The sequence below is a fragment of the Rhinolophus sinicus genome, chromosome 1 (assembly GCF_057876585.1).
Source record: "Rhinolophus sinicus isolate RSI-liver-muscle chromosome 1, RSI-T2T, whole genome shotgun sequence".
NCBI lineage: Eukaryota > Metazoa > Chordata > Mammalia > Chiroptera > Rhinolophidae > Rhinolophus > Rhinolophus sinicus.
The window spans coordinates 183,008,848-183,034,489 of record NC_142501.1 but is presented as its reverse complement, the minus strand read 5'-3'; the positions used below and the strand labels follow the sequence as shown (position 1 = coordinate 183,034,489).

The 25,642-nt window shown below is 37.7% G+C and overlaps 1 protein-coding gene across 1 annotated transcript in view; it reads right to left on the bottom strand.

Annotated features, from left to right (window-relative positions):
- ARHGEF38 (Rho guanine nucleotide exchange factor 38) overlaps positions 1-25,106 on the bottom strand; it is a 120,069-nt gene extending 94,963 nt beyond the window's left edge. Inside the window, exon 1 of the mRNA XM_019738889.3 lies at positions 24,771-25,106. Coding sequence (XP_019594448.3) covers positions 24,771-24,966 — 196 coding nt within the window. The 5' untranslated portion in view covers positions 24,967-25,106. The remainder of the gene's footprint in view (positions 1-24,770) is intronic.
- Between the last annotated feature and the right edge of the window lie 536 nt (positions 25,107-25,642).

Genomic DNA, 25,642 nt, shown 5'->3' with positions numbered 1-25,642 from the left:
TAAATCCAAATTTATGAGTAATCATGATAAATCAAATGACCAGATTACCAAACTGTGTTTAAAAATGAAACCAAATAGCTATGTGCTATTTACAAGAGAGAGAACATAAGCACAAAGAAAGTTTGAAAGTAAAAAGATACACTAAGCCAATATTAATTTTAAAAAAGGTGGGGAAACTTTTTATATCAAACACACTTTAAGGCAAAGTAAAAGTGCACAGTATGTAATACCAAAATGTTCAGCCGGAAGAGGTGAAAATTTTGTGTCTGCTGAATAACATTGTTTCAAAACATGTGAAGCAAAAAGTGAGAGACTTTTAAGCAGAATTTGACAATATACAATTGTCAAATTACACAATCCATAATTATACAATCCATAATAATAGATTGTAACTATAACGCAGTAACAGGCCAGTTAAGAAAGAAAAATGTGCACTCAATAATTAGAGATTTCACATTTTTTAAAAGGATGCACATAGTCTTTATGAAAATACACCATATTTTAGGCCATAAAATTTCAAAGAATCAGTATATAAAAGCCACAACTAAGTGCAATTAAGTTAGAAACAAATTACGAAAATAAAACTTAGTCTCATTTGTTTTGGAATTTTTTTAAAAAAAAAATCTAAATAACTAATGAGCCATAGAAGAAATCACAAAAGCAAATAAAAGATATTTATTCTTAATAAAAGTACTACACCCATGAGGAATGTAGCTAAAGCATTATTTACAGAAAATTGATAGCCTTAAATTCATGTATAAGAAAAGAAGCAAGACTGAAAAATTAATGATTTAAGAATCTAATTAAAGAAGTGAAAAAGAAAAATAGTAAAATACAGTAAACCAAAAAGAAGTCAAGAACAAAACAATGAAACTGAATAGAACTTCAACCCAGGATTCAAATAATTCCCACATGAGATCTCTCTCTCTCTCTCTCGCTCTCTCTCTCTCTCTCTCTCTCTCTCTCTCTCTCTCTTTCACACACACACACACACACACACACACACACACACTCACACACAAAATCCTAAAACACACAAAGAAACAAAGTATCATTAGGTACAAGGGAAAAAATAGCACAATTATACCCTTAAGTCTTAAGATATTGGAATTATTAGACAGATATTTAAAAGTATACTTAATAGGTTTAAAGAAACAATGAGTGGTTTGAAATTATGAGCAAGAAGCAAGAGGCTATAAAAATGATGAAGCAGAATTTCTAAAAACTAAATATAACTTTGAAAAATAAACCTCATAATAATTAAAATTTTAAAAGTCAATGAAAGGGTAAATTAGTAAATTATAAAAAGCTGAGGGAATTAATGAATTGAGTCAAAGAAATCATATGAGTACAGAATGCAATAGAGAGATGAAGACATAAAATATGCAACATAGGTTAGGAGACATGGATAATTGAATGAGAAGGTCTAACAAGTGTTTAACTGGAATTCCACAGGATATAATAGAGAATGTAAGGAAGAAACAATATTTGAAGTGTTAATAGCTTGGGACTTTGCAGAATTTTTGAAAGACACTAATCCTTAGAATCAGAAATTATAACGAATTCCAAACAAGGTAAATAAAATTAGAAATCCATACCATAGCATTTTGAAACTTTAATACAATAAGAACAAACAAGATTTTAAGAGCAGACAGTAAGAAAAGACAAATTACCTACAAAGAGACAACAATTAGATTCATGGCTGCTTTCGCCAAAGCATTTATAGAAGCGGATAGATAGTGGAATAATAATTTCAGAGGGCTGAGAGAAAATACCTGCCACCTTAGAATTGCATGTCTAGAACAACTTTCTTAAAAATAAACATATTTTTAGAAAAACAAGATCTTAGTTTACCACCAAAAGATCTTCATTAAAAGTATAGAGTCACTTGGAAGCAGCCGGTTAGCTCAGCTGGTTAGAGAGCAATGCTCTTAATACAAAGGTTGCCCATTGGATCCCCACATGGGCCAGTGAGCTGCACCTTCCACATCTAGACTGAAACAACTACTTGACTTGGAGTTGATGGATCCTAGAAAAACAGACTTAAAAACAATAAATAAAAGTTTGAAAAAAAGTAGAGTCACTTGAACAATGTGGGAGTTAGGGGTGCTAACCTCCCCTTGTAGTAAAAAATCTACATGTAATTTTTGACTTCCCAAAAATTTAGCTGTCCGTTGGTTTCAGGACTTCCGCAGATACCAAAATTCTTAGATGCTCAGTCCCTATATAAAATGGCATAAATCAATGCATACAGTCAATCCTCTACATCCATAGACTCCCAACGACAGATAAAAAACAATACAGGTATTTCTTGGGGGAAAAAAATCCGTTTTTAAGTGGACTCGTGCAGTTCGAACCTATTGTACAAAGGTCAATGAGAATTCTAAAAGCTGCACCTTACCCAGAAGGCAAATAGTCCCAAATAGGAGATTAAAATAAATAGAATGGAAATGAAGACGGAAAGAGAAATTATATGGAAGATTAATCCAGGAAGAAGGACACCTGAACAAGTGAAGGAAATAAACAACTATAAAGCAATATTCAATGAAATTGACAAAATTTCTATTCCTGGAATATGTAATTATTTTTTCACACAGAAAGGGCAACATAATGTAAAAAGGAGCACACCTAAACATATTCTGGAGAAATATCTAATTCCATGGATAAAGAGAAACTCTTACAAGCATCCTGAAAGAAAATGTTGGGGCAAGAACAGGACTTCAATTAAAATTTTTATGTGGAACATTGGATGCTAGAAGACATTGGAATAATATATAAAGAATTCTGAGAGAAAAAGATTTTTATTGTTTATGTTTTAGGACAAAAGACTACCACTTTCAACCACAGGAGAACTTGGAAAGTACCCACTCTTGTAATCTTTCTGAAAACATTACCAGAGTAAGAATTCCAGTCAAATGAAAATAGGACCCAAACGTCTCAGGATAGTGTAAGATCAGATACATAAGAAGCAGTGGTACAGATTCCTTCTCTCCAGACTCCTGATGCGAACATTCAACAAATAATAGGATCTTGCTCAAGAGTTTAGAAATCTCCATGCTTTGAGGGTAAGAGCTTCTGGAGAGAGCAGGAATGGGCAAATACTCACTATAGTGCCTAGAGGAAAAAACAAGGGCTTGGAGGAGTTTAGAGCAAAGACCAGAGATCAAGGATTCCTTCCACTGCCCAAGAGGGCTTGATGTAACTCAAGGGAGGAAGATGAAGGTGAATCATTAGAACTGGTGTTTCACTGAGGCAGAACTAATGCCAGAGATAAAAGAGAACTTCAATCAGTATGAATGTAATGACACTATGAAACAGATGCAAATAGAACAGACATACACAAAGCCTTCTGGGTATATTAAAGTTTTCCCCCCAAATTTAACATTTATTATAGTAGTTGAAAAACAGAGGAAAAAAGTTTCAATGTCAGAAGCAAGTCATCCTTTAAAATTCAAAATTGTTTTGATTTGCATTTGGAGTTCAAGGCAATTTAAACAAAACAGACCTTCTCTTCTTTAAAAAAAAAAAAAAAAGGGAGGGCCTGATGGAGTTTTAAAAATCACATTGAAAGAAAAGCTTAAAAATGAGGAGTTGAAGTATAAATAGAGTAAACAGCATAACTGAATACATCTTTGTTCCAAATTTTATCCTGGTGATGGAATGACCTTCATAGTTAATTGCATCCTTGTATCTCACAGGCTGTGGGACTATAGATCATGTGTAGCACACATGACTAATGTACTTTAGTCCAGATCCTTCCTATCATGCACCACATGTCTGCCACAACAAATTTCCTGGCAAAAATGTTATTTCAAGGTAATGTGTATAATAAAAATCTTCTCTTGGTGTCGCAACAATATTATTTCTCCTCTGACAGCATTGTTAGAATAATATCCACATTGATTAATACTCACCTGCCAATTCAAATAGGAACATATGTTGTGGATAAGGATAGTCATGCACACCTTCTTACTCTTATAAAATATGAAGACCAAAGTGACTTCTTGGTGCAATTCAACAGACGAGCTCATAAAACACCACGCATATTACTAAAAAAGCAGGAGCTGGTCTTAAGACTATGATTTTCATTTCAATAATTTTAATAATAATTGTTTCCTCTTACAGAAGGATATATTCTCCCCCTCTTATTTTTTTACTATGGTAAAATATACATAGTATAAAATTTACCATGTTAACTATTTTTAACCGCACAGTTCAGCAGCATTAAGTATATTCACAGTGTTGTGCAACCACCCATCTCCAGAAATGTTTCATCTTCTCAAATTGAAATTCCATACCCATTAAATAATAACTCTGTTTCCTCCTCCCCCCAGCCTCTAGCAAACAGCTTCCTATTTTTTACCCTACTCTATGAATTTGGCTACTCTAGGTACCTCATATATGTGAAGACATAGAGTATTTGTCCTTCTGTGACTAGCTTATTTCATTTAGCATAATGTCTTCAAGGTTCATCCAAGTTGTAGCACATATCAGAACTTCCTTCCTTTTGAAGGTTAAATATATTCCATTGTATGTATATAGCACATTTTGTTCATAAAAGTATGTATTCTTACAATTTATTTTTATATTAAAGCAATATACACTATAACTGCAATTATACTGATTATAATATATTGTGTTAGCCTAGAGTGAGAACAACCATTATCAAGCATCTGTTATGTACCAGCTTTGTACACTAGAAACCTATATAATTTTACTAACCAATGTCACCCCAATAAATTTAATAAAATTTTGAAAAACAAGACATTTTTTAAAATGAGATATTACTCTAATTTTAGACATGAGAAAACTGAACACAGTGAATGTGAGTAAAACTTATCCAGTGACTCACAGAGTAGGCAGAGGGCTGGGATTCAAACCAGATGTGCTTAGCTCTGAGGCCTGTGCTCTGTTCCCTCCACCACCTAACTGCTTAGCCTGTGATCAGGGTACATTGTGTTATATGTAGTGGAATTGTGCTGGACATGCAGATATACAGTTAAATTCTGACTCTGTTGCCCAGTAGCTGTGTGACGGTGGCCAAATCATTTGGCTTCTCTAAATTGCTTCATCTGTAGAAGGGAAATAAAAACAATAGTGATGGTAATGATAATGAGAGCTACCATTTTTGAGTACTCACTTTGTGCTAAATACTAAGTTTGTCTTATGTTAGCTCTTCAATCCTCACGATTTTTTATGTCCTTCCTTTTACTTACACACAAGGAAGCTGAAATACATAGAGGTTAAGGCCCAAGGTCACACCACAGTAAATAGATTCAAACCCAAGCCAGTATGGCTACTAAACTTGCAGTTTAACCAGTACTCACTGGTAGGAGGTTGGGAGAATTCAGAGAAAGCACGCAAATTGTTTAATTCAGTGTCTGACACACAGAAACCTCTCAAAAACTGTCAGTCATTATTTTTATGACCATGATTTATTTGCCATTTTTCTATATCTGGTTCTAAATGGCTGCACCTGTTCTTCCTCTCTTTTTTTTCCTTGAAAATGTTCCAAGGGTGGGAGGGGAGACTGAGCATCCATCAGGAAATTACCCTCTTTGTCTCTGGACCTGCTCTAAGAAAATGCACAAAACAGCAAGGACTTCTACAAAGTCGATTCAATACCAGGCCTATTGTGCACTCTTATTACTCATGCTGAATTTAAATGAGGTGAGGATATAGCTCTTGCATGCTGTTGGGCATAATATAAATCCCTGAATTTAAAAATTTTATTCTCTCCCATTTACCCCGAAGCTAAATTGCCAATGCAAAAAAGATTCTGAGAAAGTCACTGAAAATATTGTTGTTCTCAAGAAACATGAAAGAGCAAGAAGATGACTAAAACAGGATATATGGCCTGCCAAAGTACCCAGCTTATTATTATGTATTTTTAAAATTCTAGATTGTTATTTATTTGGATTAAGGTCCTTAGATGATAGTATTTATCAATGGCTACCAATAAATAATCATAGGTTTTGATTTCTATAATTACATTGAAATGTCACTTATCTCTTAATAAGTAAGAGTTGGAGCTAATATTTTCATATACCAAGTTCAAGGTTTGGCTTAAGCCTTTGCTTCACAATAGCTACACTCACAACACCTATACTCACAACACCTACACTCACATACCCCCTGATTCCCCCAATACTAGGCAGGCATACTTGTACATACACCATTCAACAGTCATTTACTGAGCAACCTGCAGAATCACTTCCCTGTGGAGAACACAGTCTAATACAAAACAAGAAACTGGTCTTAAACTAATTCATAATTTCATTACAACCACAAATATGTTTATAATTAAATAAGAATCAAAAATATCAGAATTTGAAGGTAAATTAGCAAGTTTACAAATTCGATGGTTTTTAGAGTTAAAGAAACCTTGCATCTAATTTAATATCAATTTTTTAAATTGTATATTGGGTTTGAGTTGGTACAATGGTTTATGTTGGGCATACAGTAGTAAATAAAGTAACAGTCCTTACAGTTAAGATAGGTATAGTCTAGAAGTAAAGACAGGTTATCAAAGTCGCAGGATAAGTCAGTGCTTTCCATTACCTCCTTAAGACATCCCAACTGACGTCTATGCACTTACCACTTAATGATTAAGTTGCATGTTTTCCAAGAATTAGTTGTATTCAACAGCAAACCTGATTATGTTAGTTGTACTTCTTATTGTAATTACATTAATTATCAAACTTATATAAATTGATGTTTCCATAAAAACTGCTTTAGTGTTTTGAAATGATTTGATACAATCAAGTTGCCAAAATACTGCTGCTAGATTAGGAGTTGAATGAGACAACTGTAAAAGGTTGAAGAGAAAATTATTCTAGAAAAATTCTGCAAACAAATCATGTCATAATTCAAAATATCGGTCCATATTTACAACTGGTGTACAAATACAATTACAATAAACTGTGACCTAAGCTGAGCATAGCACAGCCTGGAGGTCAGGCCTACCGGAGAAGTGACTTAAATGAGATATGAGAGCAGAATCAGTCAAGAAGAAGGGAAAGTACTCTGAGCAGAGGGAGTGCATGTCCAAAACCTTGGTGACAAAAAAGTTTTGAAAAAAGCTTAGTGTGATTGAAGTGCAAATGTTAGAGCCTGTGGTAAGGGGGTGAGTCTAGGGAAATTATCAGGACACAGATCACGAAGGCCGAATGTAGGATTCTGGAATTTTTAAAACAATGAGACATCAATTAGAAGTTTTTAAACAAGAGTGACATGATCAGATTTTCTTCATAAGATCCCTTTGGCCTCAGTAGAATCAGATGTCAGGGAAGAGGGTAGAAAGCAAGCCTGAAGGCAAGGAGACCGTGAAGTGGCCATGAACCTGGGCAGCAGTCTAGTCACTACGGTGGAGACAGAGGCAGTTAAGGTTAGTCTAGTTGCCAAGAGAATAGAAAGAACTGAACAGATCAAGAGAAATTTAGGAGATAAAATTGGCATGAACAATCAATGTAAGGGGTAAAAGAGATGGAAAGTCAAAGATGACACTCACATTTCTGACTGTTAAGGGGGTAATGGTGCCATTTAAAGAAATAAGGAAAATGGGAAAAGAGCAGGCAGAGGAGATAAGGTCTACCCAGTTCTATCTTATTATATAAAAAAGGAAGCAAATTTCTAGAGAAAGTTAAGTCTTTTACCTTAAGCAACAGACTGAGAAATTGAGTTCAGCTCTTCTGATTATCACCCCCTACCTACCCCATCGATTTCATTCTAACCACACAGTATATACACCACCCATGATTCTATCTAGGGTTTTATTCCAGACAGATCTTTACCAAATCCCCAGATATGATTATTAATGTTCTTTCATCCCTCTCCACGCTGTGTTTCATGCCCACCCCCATAAACCTAAAAACCTTGGCGTAGCATTGCATTGAACCCTACTGACTTGAGTTTCACACAGTAAAATCTTTTATCAGTTTCAATGGAAATCCAACCCACAAAAAGATGAATGAAGCAGGCCTTCTGTGAAATAGGTTGAAAATAATTGCATGTCAGGTTTGGGCGAGGAGCCAGTGAAGTATTAAGTGAAAATGTGAAGGAGCAGACCCTCCACTGCTCTGAATTTGAAAGCTCAAACATTGGGGCAGGGAAATATTTTATCCTCATTCGATGGGCATGTGATTTATTTCCTCTGACTGCTAATTGCTGCAGAAAGTGGAGAAGTGGATTTCAAAATGGAATTTAAAACAGCTTACCTGGCTTGAAAAATACTTATGTGGCATTGGTTTGAATTTACAGGCTCCTACAGGGATTAGCATAACACAGCCAAAACAATTTAGGAGCTAAACAAATGGGTACTTTCTGGAAATGTCTTTATTTAAAGTCTTTAGCAGGAGAAGATGAGTGAAAGAGGATAAATTTTAAGCCCTGAACAGAAAGGGCCTTTATTTGGTAATGTACTCCCTGTGTTCAATTTTTCTGTTGTAATTGTTCTATTGTAGAGAATGCAAAATTTCGACTGGCTAAGAAATACTGATTTTATTCATTTGTTCATTCACTCAACCAATACTTATTGAGTGCTTATGGAGGCAGTCATTGTTCTAGACCAGTGGTTCTCAACCAGCAACTTTGCTCCTTGTACCCCCATCTCCCCAGGGATATTTAGCAATGTCTGGAGTCATTTTTGGTTGTCACAGTTGGAAGGTGGGGGTGCTGTTGGCATTTAGTGGGTAGAGGCAAGGGATGTTGCTGACATCTACAATGACCAGGGCAACACCCTGTTACAAAGAATTATCTAGCCCAAAATGTCTGCAGTGCAATGCTGAGAAATCCCCTACTAGATACTGGCAACATAGCAATGAAAAAACAGGGAAAAACTCAGCTTTTATGAAACATATTTTAGTGATGGGAGAGAAACAATACACTGATTAATAAACAAATACAGAGCATGCCAGATAGTGATAGGGCACTACGAAAGAAAATAAAGCAGATGGTGGGTAATGGTTACTACTGTGTAGAGAGAAGTCAGAGAAGGCCTCACTAACAAGGTGATTTTTGAGCAGAGCCTAGAGAGACATAAGTCATGGTATGGAAATGAAGACCAATCCCATGATCCCCTCATTGTCCTCTTTAAAAAAAATAGAGCAGTTTGCCAATCATGCATGAATTTAGGGCAAAGAGAAATTTAAGGTAATTTATGAAAAAATTGTCTGAGTGCCATTGCTTTTTTGCCCTCTTTCACCAAAACCGTTATGCTGGTTTAGATATAGGAAAATAAGATTCTCTAATTTTTATATATTTAAGACAAATGAGAAACAGTTGGCTTTGCTCACAACCAACTGAAACAGACTCTATTAATTTAACATAATCAATGACTACAGATCACAGGTTCCAAACAGCATCCACAAAACAGTGAGCCACGTACCATATATTAAGTTTATATGAATACAGTACAAAAATATATATTATAACATAGGGTATACACAGTGAGTTTATATGAATAGGCTGTTACTACACATGGTCATCTGATGACAGGAAAAGGCACCAAGGCTTAAACACAGACATAAACATGGAGAAGTATATTAAAACAAGATCAAATTATGGTTGAGTCTTTTGTTTGGTATGATCATTTTTGTTGTTAATTTATACATACTTATAGGAACATATAGCAAAAAAGATACAGGATTTGAGCTTCTCTGATAGGTTTATCCCAATTTAAAATTTCATAAGATTAATGATTCATTGAAAGAAAATTTTAATTACAGCTATATGTTGATTATACTCTACATATGAAAAATCAAATACATTAAAAGAATTTCACTTGCAACTGCAATATAGTGAAGCTTCAATTTTGTCGGAGAAGTATTGACCTATAACACCAAATATGTATATGTTGTAACCTGGAGTTTCCAAACTTTGTTATTATTTTGTATTATAGTAAAATATACAAAACAAAATTCACTACTGTGTTAACTATTTTTAAGTATGCAGTTTAACTGTATTAAGTACTTTCACATTGTTGTGAAAGTATCACCACCATCTAGGCAGAACTTTTTCATCTTCCAAAAAAACTGTACACATTAAATGCTAACTCCCTCCTCTCCTTTTCCCGAGCCTCTGGCAAACACTATTCTACTGTCTGTTGCTATGAATTTGTTTAAGCCTAGGTACTTCATGTAAGTGGAATCAGAGAACATTGGTTTGCTGCCTGTCTCACTCAAGAGGCTAGGTTTGCTTCTGCTTTATTTTTGCATTCTCAGGATCTAGTCAGTACCTGGCACATAGGAGCCCCTAGCAAACGCTTTTTGAATAAATTCATTAAAACTGAGATCTCATTTTGTTTGGCCAAGGAATTTTTTCTATTTTCTTGTTAAATTAAATTTATTTACATTCTCTCTCTCTTTACAAAAAGAAAAAAGGAATTTAGAGAAGTTAACCCCAGAGTTGATTACAATTCCGTAATTAAGTAGTGGGGAAATAAGAATGACAGAATTGTAAAGGCAAATATACCGATCATAAGGGTCAATAGAGTTGTAATTAGTCATTGAATATCTTTTAATCATTAGGTAGTCATTAAGCTGACCATCTACCATATACCAGGCATTGCTTAAGTGCTAAAAAAAAAAAAAAAAAAAGAGTCAGTCTCTATCCCCAAGGAGAATTATATTCAAATGGAGGAGAGAGGCAAAAATAGAATACAGTAGCATGATTTCAGAGCAATAGGTGGTTTGAAGGCCCCTTAAGGGGATCAGAACATAACACACCAAAATATGTCCCTTTGGCATATTAACTATTTTGATCTGAAGGCAATTGAGGAACAGCAGATTCAAGAAAGGCTCTCTGAACTCACCCTTTAAGAGAATTAAAAACAAGGTATACATTTCCTGTGAGAAAGATGTCATCCCTGCATCAGGAAGAGGAGAACATTGTCATCACTGGGATGGGATGTTGACTGACATTAAGAGGAGTCTGTGCAAGCAACTTCACTAAAATAACTTCTCTCTCCCATAAGTTCCCCTCAAATACTTCCTATTCACTTTCCCACAATTTAACACCCCTGTGACAAGTTTCATTTTCCTTTGTCTTGTTACAATTTAAATTACCTCCATAACTTAACATTCTTTGTTAAAATGGTACATATCCCCTCGGTCTGTTTCTTTATGATTTTACTCTTTCTATGAAGCCCTCCATGACATGTAAAAATATTAATATCAAATGAAATGTATATGTTTTCCCCCCTATTAATCTTTTTCTGCGAGTTCAACTCACAGACTCTAGTCACAGAACCTAAGAGGATAAAGGAAAAGTCTTTCGTGTCATATACCACTGTAAGTAGGACAGTCAGGGAAGGATGCTCCAAGAAGTTAACAGAAACCTCAATTTTGAAAATCAATACTCGCTGAGATTTGGGTGAAGAAACTGTAAGGCAGGGAAAACAGCTAATATAAAGGCCAGGCATTAGGTGCAAATTTGACTCTCAGCTCCAGGCTGAGAGTCAACAAATACAGTACACTACTTGTTTTTATCTGGAAGGGGGACATGTTCTAATCCTTAAGAGAAGCAAACGTATTTCCTTGAATAAAACTGGATGGCACCGAGAGTGGTAAACAATGTCTTCATCAACTATTTCAAAACAAAGACAGAAGCAGAAATCTGTGACAGCTTTTTGTAGTGACCCTGGAGACCTAACATTATGAAGCATTCAGGAAAGACAATTTCTGTGATGGGTTCAATGACTCAATGTACTTAGAGCAGTAGCTGGGTGACATGACCTTTAAGTTTCCTTTTTTAAGAGCTGGGTGTCAGATAGTCAAGATTACATTCTCTATCCAGGGCCTCAGTGCAGGTATCTGAGAACGTTCATTTGTTTTCTCATTCATTAAGGAAGAAATTGTTCTGAACAACCCGGGACAAAGGCTTTTAATCATAACACTCTATTTTCCTGCTGCAATTAAGACACAAGTTAAGCTGACTTCATAGAATTCTTTTTTTTTTAAGTTTATTGGGGTGACAATTATTAGTAAAGTTACATAGATTTCAGGTGTACAATTCTGTATTACATCATCTATAAATCCCATTGTGTGTTCATCACCCAGAGTCAGTTCTCCTTCCATCACCTTAAATTTGATCCCCTTTACCCTCATCTACCACCCCCCTCCCCCCTCCCCCTTTGGTAACCACTAAACTATTGTCTGTGTCTATGACTTTTTGTTTCTCATTTGTTTCTCTTGTTCTTTTGTTGTTTTTGGTTTATGTACCACATATCAGTGAAATCATATGGTTCTCTGCTTTTTCTGTCTGATTTATTTCGCTTAGCATTGTAATCTCAAGATCCATCCACGTTGTCACAAATGTTCCTATATCATCTTTTCTTACCACCGAATAGTATTCCATTGTGTATATATACCACAACTTCTTTATCCACTCATTCTATTGGAACATCACCTACCCAGATAAAGAGCTACTTGTTTCCAGCATATAATTCCATTCTTTTCATGTGCAAATGCATACACTACCACCTCCACCCTCCACCCCATCCTCATTGCTATAGAATAGGGCTTTCACGGTTTCAGATGTATATTAGGTTTTATAGAGATGCATATGTTAAATAAATAAATAATGGCAGGCATGAAATTAACGAAATAGTGTCAAGATATTCAAGCAAAGTGGGAAATAGAGATCATTAAATTATTGCTATAGGAACAGGTTTGCTAAACCTAACTTTGTAATTTTGTTTCCTGACAATTAAACAACAAAAAGCATTTGTTGAACAGCAACACTCTGGCAGGGGAATGTCACAATAATTCCAAAGGAAGAATGTGTATTCCAAAATGAAAATTTGGGCAAGTCAAGCTTTATCTTGGTAGTAGAGGAATGTCATCACCTTATAAAAGATGCTGCTGTCATCATGTTGCTTTGATTTATTACTCATAAGCCACACAGATAAAACACCTCCTAAGTCAATGAATTGCATGCATTCTATTTTGCAAATATTTAAAGTGCCTGAGCTCAAATCCAAGCTCTACCACCTGAAGGAGTTCAGGAGATGCCACCCCAAAATCTGCCACTTTGCTATATTGAATATTTTGAGCTGAGGGCACTTGAAAAACAGCAGATGCAGAGAGAGGTTTTCTCCAGACACTGTTCTTTCTGCCTAAAGACAGATCCTCCAAAAGGAATTCCGTTGTCGTTAATCCCCTTACCCAGATTTCCATCAGCCAGGAAAGATTGACTCTTGTCACAGGTGAAGAGACTAGAAGTCGACACCACACCCGACAAACTTTGTCACAAACTATGATATCTCCCATCTCTTCTTTTAAGGGCCTATTCATCTTTCATAAAATTATTTACTCTTCCCTAAGGGGCTTACATTCCTCTTCCTTTTCCCCTTCCCCTGTTAAGACGTATATAAGCTCTCAAATCTCACTGTTTTGTTTTTCCTATGATGCCCCAGGGCACATAATATTAAAAATTAATACACGTGCATACCTTTTCTCCTGTTAATCTGCCTGTTGTCAGTCTATTTCATAGACCCAGCTATCAATCCAGGGAAAGTAAATGGAAAGTCTTTCCTCTCCTACACATCTATTTTTTAAACTATAAAACCAGCACTGACTGTTGGGGTTAAATCACAATGCATTTTGGACAGAAAGCGGGCCACATACTAAACCTGACAAGCTCAGGGGAGGCCTGAATGGCAGGCCTTACAAACTCAGAGACCAAAATAACCACAGAGGATGGTCTGAAGATAAAAATTCCTAACTAAAAGCAGGTCATAACGAGTAGTCACATCCTGGGCCTGTCGCATTCTTGACAAAGGTCAGTCTGTATCTCAAGTGAGCCTGTTGATTGTCTTTTTGCATCTAGGACAACATACCCTTCATACCCTTGGAATGTCAGAGTAATTTTCTTTCTTCTCTAGACCTGTCAGGGCACAACCTCCCACCAGAGCAAGAGACCACAGAACCCCTTCATTCTTATCTTATTTCCCGTATATCATCGCTATGTGCTGTAATTATTAGCAAACCTATACTCACCAATGTAAAAGAAGTATGTCTCTCTCTGTTTTAGTTTTTATCCAATTTCACAGATATCCCCACTTTGCGTTCTCCTGCCTCCCTAATTTACCACCAATAAATTTCATGTAACCCCACCCTCCCTTTCATCTCCTCCTTTGATTCTAATGTATAAAATAAGCTCTAAAACTATCATTCTTCAGAACTTTTCTCAGTCCATTGAGATTTTGCTTCCTGGCAATTGTCCTCAGTTTGGCTCAAATAAACTCTTAAAACACATTTTCTTAGGCTGGATATTCTTACGTCACAGTGTGAAATCCCCTGAGCCAACATAGAACCTAGCAGATGAGAGTCACCTAGCCTCTCCCTTCCCTTCTCTTCCCTCTCACTTTCCACAACCTAGTGCAGGAGGGCAATATCCTGAGGAGAGGTTACAGCCAAAACCACTCCTATTCAGCCTTCCTCAAGTGTACAAATGGAGACCAACGTACCATTTCTACACATTTGGAAGTTTTAAATGAAGCTAGAAAACTGTTGAATAAAATATGTTATTTCCTTCTAACTTGATAAACATATTTTCATAACAATCTGGAAGGTCAAGTTCAAATTTAGATTTCTCAATTCAATTCCCTCTGAGTTTCATGCCAAAATCTGTCAGGAGGCCCTGGAGCACACATCCACCTGCCCAATCCTGAGGTCTGCATCCTTATTCTTCCCTCTACCAGTGCTCTCCCACCCACAGGGCCTAGTAGGCAGGGTGTGAACACCCCAGCATGATTGAGTTCCACACACACCTCCATAATCAACTGCCCCTTAGGCACACCCGCAACCACTGGGAAGAATGGGAGTGGGAAAAGGTCTTAGAGGCCTTGGAGCCAGTATTGGGGCCTGTGGAACAGAAAATTCCATGGCCCCACTTACCCTGCACTTAGTCTACAAATGAGGGTAAGGAGTCCCAGGTTGTTGGTAACCCTGGCCCCAAAGACTGCCCACATACTTGGTGGAGAGGGGACTGCAGAGGGACATGCTAAAGCACAACCTGGAGCCAAAGTTTTCAGGTTCTAATGGTGATCTTGTTTACCAGTTTAGCAATTCTTGCAGTAATTCCATCTTTACCAGGAAATTGATACCCACAAAAATACTGAAGTTAATAGGATTATGGCATCAAGCAAAAGTAATTCTGTAAAAGGAGGATTTTCCTTTCCTGTCTCAACAGAAACAAGGATGAGTGTAGCTTGAGTGCTTTTCTCTCACTCATCTTTTCCTCAACTATGTCACTATTTAAGGTACATTTCTATGCATAGAAATACAGCTGAGCTCTTTCTCTCCCTTCTCCCTCTCCCTCCTCCTCTTTCCTTCCTTCCTTCCATTCCTCCCTCCCTCCTTCTTGATTTTTCATCTTGTGTTTTGACAAACCCGTCACTTTTGTGGACAAAAAAAGTACAATTAGAAACTGTACCTTTGAGAAAGTTAAAATGTTTTCCTATCACAATGTGGGCCTAGTGGAATAGCTCAAACTTTCTTGATTTCGGGAACTCACATTTTATTTGATTCATATGGCTCTTTTAAAAACTGCAAAATACCTTTACTGAAACAGAAGGAAAGCAAAATTGCATGCTTCTTTTTGATTCCCGTGCATGTGACGAAACAGAAATTACTTAGTTTTAAAATTACTTTGATGTTTATAAAGATGTGCCCTTCAAACTATGAGAGACACTTTATTTGCATTGGTGTCACGTTACTGATCCAAGTACTTCCCATTTCACTAAAGGATGCATGGAGTTGGGGAAAGGGGAAGGTGTGACTTAATACTGAAAGAACAGGCAGGAGCAAAGAGGGCTTGTATCGCTGGGATACAAACATGCACAGACAGATGAACAATTTGTTCCATGTTTCGTTGGGCCTTGAACAAAAATCACAAGATCTTTCAGTATTAACAACTCATCCTACTCACTTATGGATTTGTCTGTTCTTAAAAATCATTACAAGTTAAATGGCTCCATATTCTTACAAGTTTAACTTATTATTTGAGCCACTTGATCTCATACTGCAAAATCTGTTTTCCTATATAAAGTCCACGTGGTAGGGTGGTTCCTCATGATCACCATAGTGACAAAACTTCAGGCTTTCATAAAAATAGCCAATCAATCCTTTCTTAATGAGAATAATATGATAGACTTTGCAAAAAACAAAAAACAAAACAAACAAAAAGATCACAGACCTATCATGAATTGGAGGTGTGATTTTGACTTGTGTTATCAGCAACAGTAATGACATTTTACCCAACCGCTCTCACTTTCACCTGGTACTTAATAAGCAAAACTATGCACTGACCAAAATATTCACCAGAGGCTTAATATGGCCACTGTCTTAGTTTGGGTGCTCTAACAAATATATCATAGACTGGGGAGCTTAAACAACAAAGATTTATTTCTCACAGTTCTGGAGGTTGAGAAGTCCAAGATCTAGGTGCTCACAGATCCAAGGTCTGATAAGGGTCCTGTCTCAGGGCAGAGAGAGAGGGAGGAAGATCTCTCATGGCTCTTCTTATAAGGGCACTAATCCCATTCATGAGGGCTCCACCTTCATGACCTAATTACCTTTCAAAGACCCAACCTCCTAACACCATTGCATTCAAGATTTGGCTTCAATATATGAATTTGGTGGTGGTTGGGGGAACATAAACATTCATCCTATAGCACCCACCTTAAAAGGAAACCTATAATGTCAGTAATATTACATAAGGTTTTCAGAAAAAGCTGCTGAATGTTAATCAATAAACTTTTCATAAGAAGTTTTAATCATTACAGAAATATGTCTCAAATACACACACACACACGACTATATCTATGTCTACATACAATAGATAGATTAGATACATAGACAGATAGATAGATAATCTTCATCTACCCAGACACACTTGTGCATCACTGTTTAAATCAGGCACATTTCAAATGTAGAATTCATACATATAATTATATACATAATAATTTCCCAAAGAAAGGAATTTAACAACTTAGCCAGTAAATTTCCCCTGCTTTGATCACTCTCTATGGCTTCCATTAAAATGACAATTAGGAGTTGAGCCAGCCTGGAAGCTAAGATGATATACTTGAATTCTGAATGGAAGAAGAGGAATGAACTGAGAGGTATATGGTCCAGTATGCTCTAAAAGATAGAGTCAGGAATGAGATAATCTTCCACTAAGAGTTATTTGTTACATAGGCAATTCTGTAAATTTTGATCTCTGCTATGTTTATCTCCTTTTAACTGAAGAATCATCTTTACTGAGGAGGCCAAAGATGGCAGTGTAGATAAATACTGTGCCTGCTTCCTGTCATGAACACACTAAAATTACAACTAAATTGTAGAACAATCAACCTGGAGAACCACCTGAAGTCTGGCTGAACAGAAGTTTTATAACTAATGATATGAAGAAGAGACACGTCAAGACTCGTAGGAGGAGTGGAGACATGAAACGGATTGGCCCCAAACTTCCATGTGGTGGTTGAGACCCAGGAGGGATATCTCAGCCATGGAGGTTCCCCCCAGAGAAGCGAGAGGCCCCAACCCCACACCAGCCTCCCCAGTCCAGAGTACTAGTGCTGGGAGGAGGAGTCCCCACAACAACTGGCGGTGAAAAACAGTGGGGATTCCAACATCCAGGTGGGACAGAAGGTTGTGGGAAACCCAGCTGTCCTCTTAAAGAGCTCACACACAGACTCTCATTCACAAGCACTCACCTTGATGCAGGAGGAGGGACGGTAACTCGAGGGGGTGTTGAAGGCATAGTAGCAGGCAGACTGAGGTGTGTGGCTTCAAAGGAAGAACTGGAGGACTGTCACTATTTTTCCTGTGTAGGGTTCTATGCAGCCAGCAGGTAGATGCCATCTTTCCTGTGTTGAGCCCACCCCCTCACAACCAAATCTGAATCTGATTGGCCTGGTGAGCTCTGCTCGCTCCACTGTGCCCCACCCAATTCCCCCCAACGACAAGGCACTTTCTCAAGCAGCAAGCCCCACCCATGTTGCACTGTTTCTTGGAAAACAATCAGTCCGACAGACCCCAGGCAGGCAGCAACTGGCCTCCTTGTGCTGAGACTTTTGCTGACTCGCTCCAGGCTCAGCACTGGCTCCAAACCAGAGTCTACATTAACCTGGTGACCACAACTCTTCCCACCCTACTGCCTCCCTGAGACCCTGCCTCACCCACCTTGGGTACAGCACTATGTTTTATCAGGGGCTGAAACTTAATGAAGCTGGCAGGTGGCAGCAGGCCTTGGGCTATCCTGGCTTTTTGCAGAGCTATCCCAGACCCGGTACTGGGGGCAGCCATCCGTGGTTCATAACATGGCCTTTCCCAAGTGCCTCCAACTTCAGCACAGGCAGTGAACAACCAAAGATCACTATGTAGCTCCTACCAGGTAGTCCATGGCCCATCACAGGCAATGGGTGATCTGAGCCTGAACCAGAGCCCCTTCCAAGAGGCTCTCGAACTTGGAGGTTGGTTTCAGACCACAGCAGAGCACCAACCAATTAGCCCCACAAGTAGCACACCCAAAGGGCGATCTCAATAGACACCAGAACCCACTGAGGTGAATCCTACTCAGTGGGTAAGCCCCCCCACCCCCCTGCACAGCAGCCTGTACACTGCGGATGTGGCCAAAACCCATAGCCAATGAGCCTTAGGGTCGATCCTACCCGCTGATGTGTCAATAGCACTGCAGGCTCAACTATAACAGGAGGGCACACAACCCAGACAAGGGACACTCCTGGAGCACCTGGAACAGGTGACCAGGGAGACTGTGCCAGGGCCCTACAGAGCACCTACTGCATGAGACCACCCGGCAAGACTGGTAGACATAACAAGACTAACACATAGAAACAAATATAAAGGCAGCCAAAATGAGGAAACAAAGAAAGATGCCCCAAATGAAAGAGCGGGAGAAAACTCCAAAAACAGAACTAAACAAAATGGAGGCAAACAACCTACCAGATACAGAGTTCAAAGCAATGGTTATACGAATGCTCGTGGAACTTAATGAGAACTTCAACAAAGAGATAGGAAGCATAAAAGAGGACCTGGAAACTATTAAAAAGAGCCAATCAGAAGTGAAGAATACAATAACTGAAATGAAGAATGCACTAGACAGAATCCCAGCAGACTAGACGAAGGAGAGGATTGAATCAGCAATTTGGAAGATAAGGTAGCAGAAAATACCCAATCAAAAGAGCAGAAGGGAAAAAAAAAAGATTTAAAAAAAAAATAAGGATAATTTAGAGACCTCTGGGACAACATGAAGTATAACAATACTCACATCATTGGGGGACCAGAAGGAGAAGAGGGGAAAGCAAGGGATTGAGAATCTATTTGAAGAAATAATGACTAAAAACTTCCCTAACCTGGTGAAGGAAATAAACATAAAGTTCAGGAAATGCAGAAAGTCCCAAACAAGAAGAACCCAAACAGGCCCACACCAAGACACATTGTTATTAGAATGACAAAGATTAAAGACAAAGAGAGAATCCTATAAACAGCAAGAGAAAGGCAACTAGTAATTTACAAGGAATCTCCCATAAGATTGTCTGCTGATTTCTCAACAGAAATTTTGCAGGCCAGAAGGGATTGGCACAACATGTGATGAAAAGCAAGGACCTACAACCAAGATTACTCCACCCAGCATAGCTATCATTTAGAATCAAAGGACAGACAAATAGCTTCCCAGACAAGAAAAAGTTAAAGGAGTTCATCACCATCAAAACAATATTGCAAAAAAATGTTAGAGGGACTTCTTTAAGATAGAAAAAAAAGATCAAAATTATAAATAATAAAATGACAATAGCTACATATATACCAACAATTACTTTCAATGCAAATGTATTAAATTATCCACTCAAAAGACATAGGAGAGCTGAATAGATAAGAAAACAAGACCTTTACATAAGCTGCATATAGGAGAATCACTTCAGATTGAAAGACACACACAGATGGAAAGTAAAGGGATATAAAAAGATATTTCATGAAAATTGAAACAAAATTTTAAAAATCTAGGATCACAATACTTATATCAGACAAAATAAACTTTGAAACAAAAGCTATAACAAGAAACAAAGAAGGACCTAGTAATCCCACTCCAGGGTATGTATCCGAAGAAACACAAAACACTAGCTTGAGGGGATATGTGCATCCATATGTTCATTGCAGCATTGTTTACCATTGCCAAGATGTGGAAGCAGCCTGGGTGCTTATCGATAAATTAAAGGATAAAGAAGAGGTGGAACACATATACAATGGAATATTGCTCGTCCATGGAAGTGAATGGGTTCTTGCCCTCTGCGGTGGCATGGCTGGACCTGGAGGCTATTGTGCTGAGTGAAGTGTCAGACACAGAAAGACAGATGCAATGTGATTTCATTTATATGTGGAATATAAAGAACAAAATAAACAAACAAAACAGAAACAAACTCATAGATACAGAGAACATTTTGATGGTTGCCACATAACACGGAGGGTTCAAGGTGAGTGACAAAGGGGAAGGGACGAAGAAGTACCAATAGGTTGTGACAAAGTAGTTATGGGGATGTAGGGCATAACACAAGGAATATAGTCAATAATATTGTAATAACTATATATGGTGTCATAATGGTACTAGATTTGTTGAGGTGATAGATAGAAGAGGGTGGGGGCCAGGGTGAAAAGGTAAAGAGAATAAGAAGTACCCATTGGTAGATATGAAATAGTCATGGGGATGTAAAGTAAAGCACAGGGAACACAGTCAATACTATGGTAGTAACTATGTATAATGTCAGGTGGGTACTGGACTAATCAGGGGGATCACTTCTTAAATTATATAAATGTCTAACCATTATGCTGTACATGTGAAATTAATATAAAATAAATTGAATGTCCAGGTATAAAACAAATAAGTAATGGGGATGTAACACACAGCATAGGGAATATAGTCACTAATATTTTGAAAGCGTGGTACAGTGTCAGGTGTTTGCTGGGCTTATCATGTTGATCACTTCTTTGGGTATATAAATGTTGAATAACTATTGTGTACACTTGAAACTAATATAATATTGTATGTTAGCTATGTTTCAATAAAAAGCTTTTAAAAAAAAGAACCGTCTTTATTAATGGACACATATATCCTCACATATGAAGATACAAGGGCATTTAATTCAGGCCTTGCTGCCTTTCCTCACACTGATTCCTTGCCTACACAAGACAGTCCAGTCTTTCATTCTAGCTGAAAGACTGAGAGCTCACTCTGTGCTGGGCGTGATTCTAAGTGCAGAGATGGAACAGTTAACAAGACAGGTAGGGTCTCTTTCATGAAGTTGGGGGATGAGAGATGGAAGAGGAAATGAGAGTCAGTGACAGAAAGTGAGAAGACAAACAACATGATTTCAGACAAAGATAAGTACAAGGAAGAGGTTAAAACACCCTTCTCTCTCCGTTCTGCACCTTCTTCCTCAACCCCACCTTATCATCTCTAAGGCTGTCTAACAATCTCCTCCACCCAATCCTGAATAGATCATTTCCTCCTTTTGTAGACACATTGATCCCAGCTTCACTTCTATCCTGTCACTTTATTGCATTTGTTTACCTGTCTTAGCTTTCCCAAAGAGTCTTTAAGCCCCTGTTGAATACAGGTCAGACTTTTTTGTTGTTGTTATGATTTTGTAGATGTAATTCCTGGCATGTATTCTAGTTTTGCTCACCATAGAACATTTTCAATAAATTAACTGAACAAATCTGTTGAAGAAATAAAGATGTCACTAACAGAAGGTTAGTATGGAACTATTATTGTACATCTTGAGACTTAGTAGGAATGACTATGTTGATGTGATCATAATCTTTTATAAAGATTTTACCCTGTTGTCATTAAAACCATGTTCTATTGTTTAGTCTAGTAGCTTTCACCCAGTGTATCATTTTTTTTCCAAGTTACAATTTAGGATTCACATTACTAAAGTGATGTCTGTCAGAAATTGAATTGAACAGGTATAGAGTAAGAGTTAAGAGGCGAGCCCAGAGGTACCAGAGGAAGATCTTATATTTCCCAGAACCCAGAGAATTTGCTTCCAGGGAGACAGGAGAGAATTGTAACACTCAGTGAGCAATGCGGCACTGACAACCGACTAAATAATTTGAGGCTGTTTTCCAGTACTGGAAAGCACTCTGTGACCTCACAATGGCTTCGGGCTATCTAAACTGAGGGTGCTAACCAGCTCAGGTCTTTATTTAGTGCCTCCCAGGTAACTACCAGTTGTAAGGTAGGCAAAGGAAAAACTCTTGACATTGCAATAATAAAGAGCATCTTGAGGTGATTAGGACTCATTTGCATGATAATGGATATAGTAGGACCACAGCGCAAACCCACAAAACTGATTGCTTTGAATATTAATGAGAAAATGCCTTCCGTTGTTGCCAAAGCTGCTACATTAAATATCAGACTTGGATTATATTAAGAGTCACGTCTAAAAAACATTATTTATCAGGAGACCAGCCTATCTCTACAGCTCTGACATTCTCCTCCTCTACATTCCTTGATGATTTTTCTCCAGCACAGCCAGTTGTAGGAACGTGGCTTAATTCCCGAGTCTTTCCTTCTACCTTTAAAGACAGAATTCCACAGATCACAGGAAAATCACAAAGCCCGTGGAGAGCACAAGAAGCCTGAGGTCGTCTGCAAAGTAACCAACAATCATCAGCTGTAATTTGTGGCCACAGACTTATTATTTTAGTTAAGTTTAGGAAGTGAATAGCAAAAAGCACGTTTCCCCGAAAATAAGACCTAGTTGCACAATCAGCTGTAATGAGTTTTTTGGAGCAACAATTAATATAAGACCCAGTATTATATTATATTATATTATATTATATTATATTATATTATATTATATTATATTATATTATATTATATTATATTTATATTACATTATATTATACTATATTATTATTATATCATATTATATATGACCGGCTCTTACAGTAAAATAAGACCAGGTCTTATATTAATTTTTGCTCCAAAAGACACATTAGAGCTGATGGTCTGGCTAGGTCTTATTTTCGGGAGAAATACGGTATTTTCCGTTTTTATTTTGCTAACAGAAAATCTGAACCCAAAAGGTGCTGAATTAGTGAATCTCAGACAGAAGAAATATGTTATTAGGGATGAAGCAGTGGGCTTTTCCTGAATTGCTATATATGGTTGCTTCATCAAAGGACAGAAACTAGTTGAAATGGATTAGTAGATGAGGAAAATTTGGATTAATACAGGGCAAGTCCCATTCTATCATTATGATACTCATTATTCCTAGAATTAAAAATAACTACTTTTTATTGAGCACACCAGGTGTCAGCTAGTATACTAGGTGTTTCTTGTAATTATCTAACTTCATTGTCCCCAAAATACTGTGTGGTAAGTATCATTATCCCACTTTCACAGGTAGGTAAACCGAGGCTCAGAAATTTTAAATAATTTGCTCAAAATCTTATAGGTAGTAAATTGAAGAGACAAGAGTGGAAACCAAATGTGTATAATTTCAAAATTTACATTCTCCCCAATGTATCCTATTCCTTGGGAATAATTTCAATGATCAAATGATACTCCTTCCCCATTTATGCAAACATAACACAAAACTTGATTTTGCCGTTTAATTCTGAGCTATCAGGATTTTTAAAAAAAATATTAGCTCAGAATAGGAATCTTTAAAGATTTAATTTAAATGTATTCAACTTATTTAATGTAATTAATTTGCATAACTAAGTGCAAGCACAGTTTTGAGGAAAGAGACTTGCTAAGTATAAGCTTGTCCCATTGATTGTGCTAGCCTTAGTACAGTTTTTCTGTCCAGAGTGAAGCTAGTGGTGTGATACGAGGGCTCAAACACACACTGTGCTCACAGAAGGAGAGACAGGTTCTGGAGGATCACATAACAGGTACGGTAGTGAATACTTAAAACGTTGCACAATATCAGCATCAAAATAAAGTTTTCTAGAACAAGTGACCTTCAAGAGAAAGGGAGGAAAAAAAAAAGAGAGAGAGTGAGAGAGGGTAGACAGGAAGAGTTAGAAATTCAAGGCCTGAAGCAGAGGACGTGTTATAAGAACTGCCAAATTATCTCACAACCATCACAAAATAAACCTGAAGTTATTTCCTCAAAAGCCATTGAATCTAAGCGTGCTAAATATCGCTTACCATATTTGGATGTTATTCGATTCACTCTAAAGGAATGAACACGTAAGTGATTTTCAACAAATCCTATTATACCATCCTGCTGACTGTAACACTCCTTATTTTTCACAGACACGATTGTAGTTTCACGTCCCTATTTAAGATAACCACAATCACACTTCAGGGCAATTACCTAGACAGATCTCAGAGTGTGGCATCTCACATCTATCTATTGAGATAAACTCTCTTTTGTAGGTTTCTAAATAATTTGCTTTCTACTGCTTCCCACTTCTTAAGTTGGGTGGAGGAGAAGGAAGGGGGGAAGGCAGCAGGAAAAAAAAATATATTATTCTCATCAAGAAAAATACTTCAATATTAAGAATAATCCAGAATTGGCTCTTTAACTACTGAAGCACATAATAACTTTTTCCTATAGTTTATGAATTACGTTTACTTTCACTTTATTATTATTTTTTCTTATTCTTCTCTTATAGAGGAGGTCATATTCGATTTTCTCCTCTGCCTTAAGTGTTTTCTTTGCAAATGGAAGAGTAGGCAAAAAAAAAGCTAGGAGGGCAGGACCCTGAAATAATTGATTTCTCTTGGGTTACCTTGTAATTTCTGATTGTATTCGGTCCTGTCAGACTGGCTCCTCCTCAATGTACCAGAGTGGTCCCCAGAAACACTGCTCTCAACCACAGTGTCAGTCTTCCTTCTCTCCAGCATATAGAGCCTGGGCCTCAAGAAAGTCAGGTTCTTTTTCTTGGTGACCATGTTTTCTTTCCCAGTTGCTTCTTTGGGCTCCATCTGAAGCAAAGGCAAGCTTTAGAGGCTTGCAGGAAATGGCTGGTTGCTAAAGTGCCTCAGGGTTGAGGGTTAAAGCCACTAGAGTGACGAGTTTAACGGCCCCCTTCTAACTAAAGGACTCTGCTCCTGGGTTACCTGGCTGTGACTGCCACCTCTACGGAGTCCCAGAGCCCCACCCCTATGAGGTCATTCTTTTTTATACCTCGAATCCAACAGGGGAAGTTGCCACCTGTTACCTGAGAGACCTGCAGCACAGAGCTAGGCAAAGCAGGGACTGCACTGTCACATGCTACTGAAGCAAACAAAACTCCCATTGTGTGGAGCAAGGGCTGGGGGTTGGGAGGAAAGGAAAGAGAACAAGGTGAGGCAGGGAGGAAGGAAAGTACATGTGACTGAACCTGTAGCTTATGGGTTGAAAGTGTGCCGATGGGTGTGCACAGGTGTGCTCTGCAGCCTGCAGGCAGATGTGGGCTTGTGTGTGTGACCTTCAGCTAGACTTACTCACCGGAGACCACGGAGTTAGTGTGAGGCTCAGAGAATTTGCATCTGCATCACAACAGTGGACACAGAATCATGTTTAAGGTTTACTGTGGGCACTCATTCATGCTTCCGCCTTGAAACACTAACCATTCTATTATTTACAAAAAAAAACGTACTTGCCAAACCCTGATCCTCA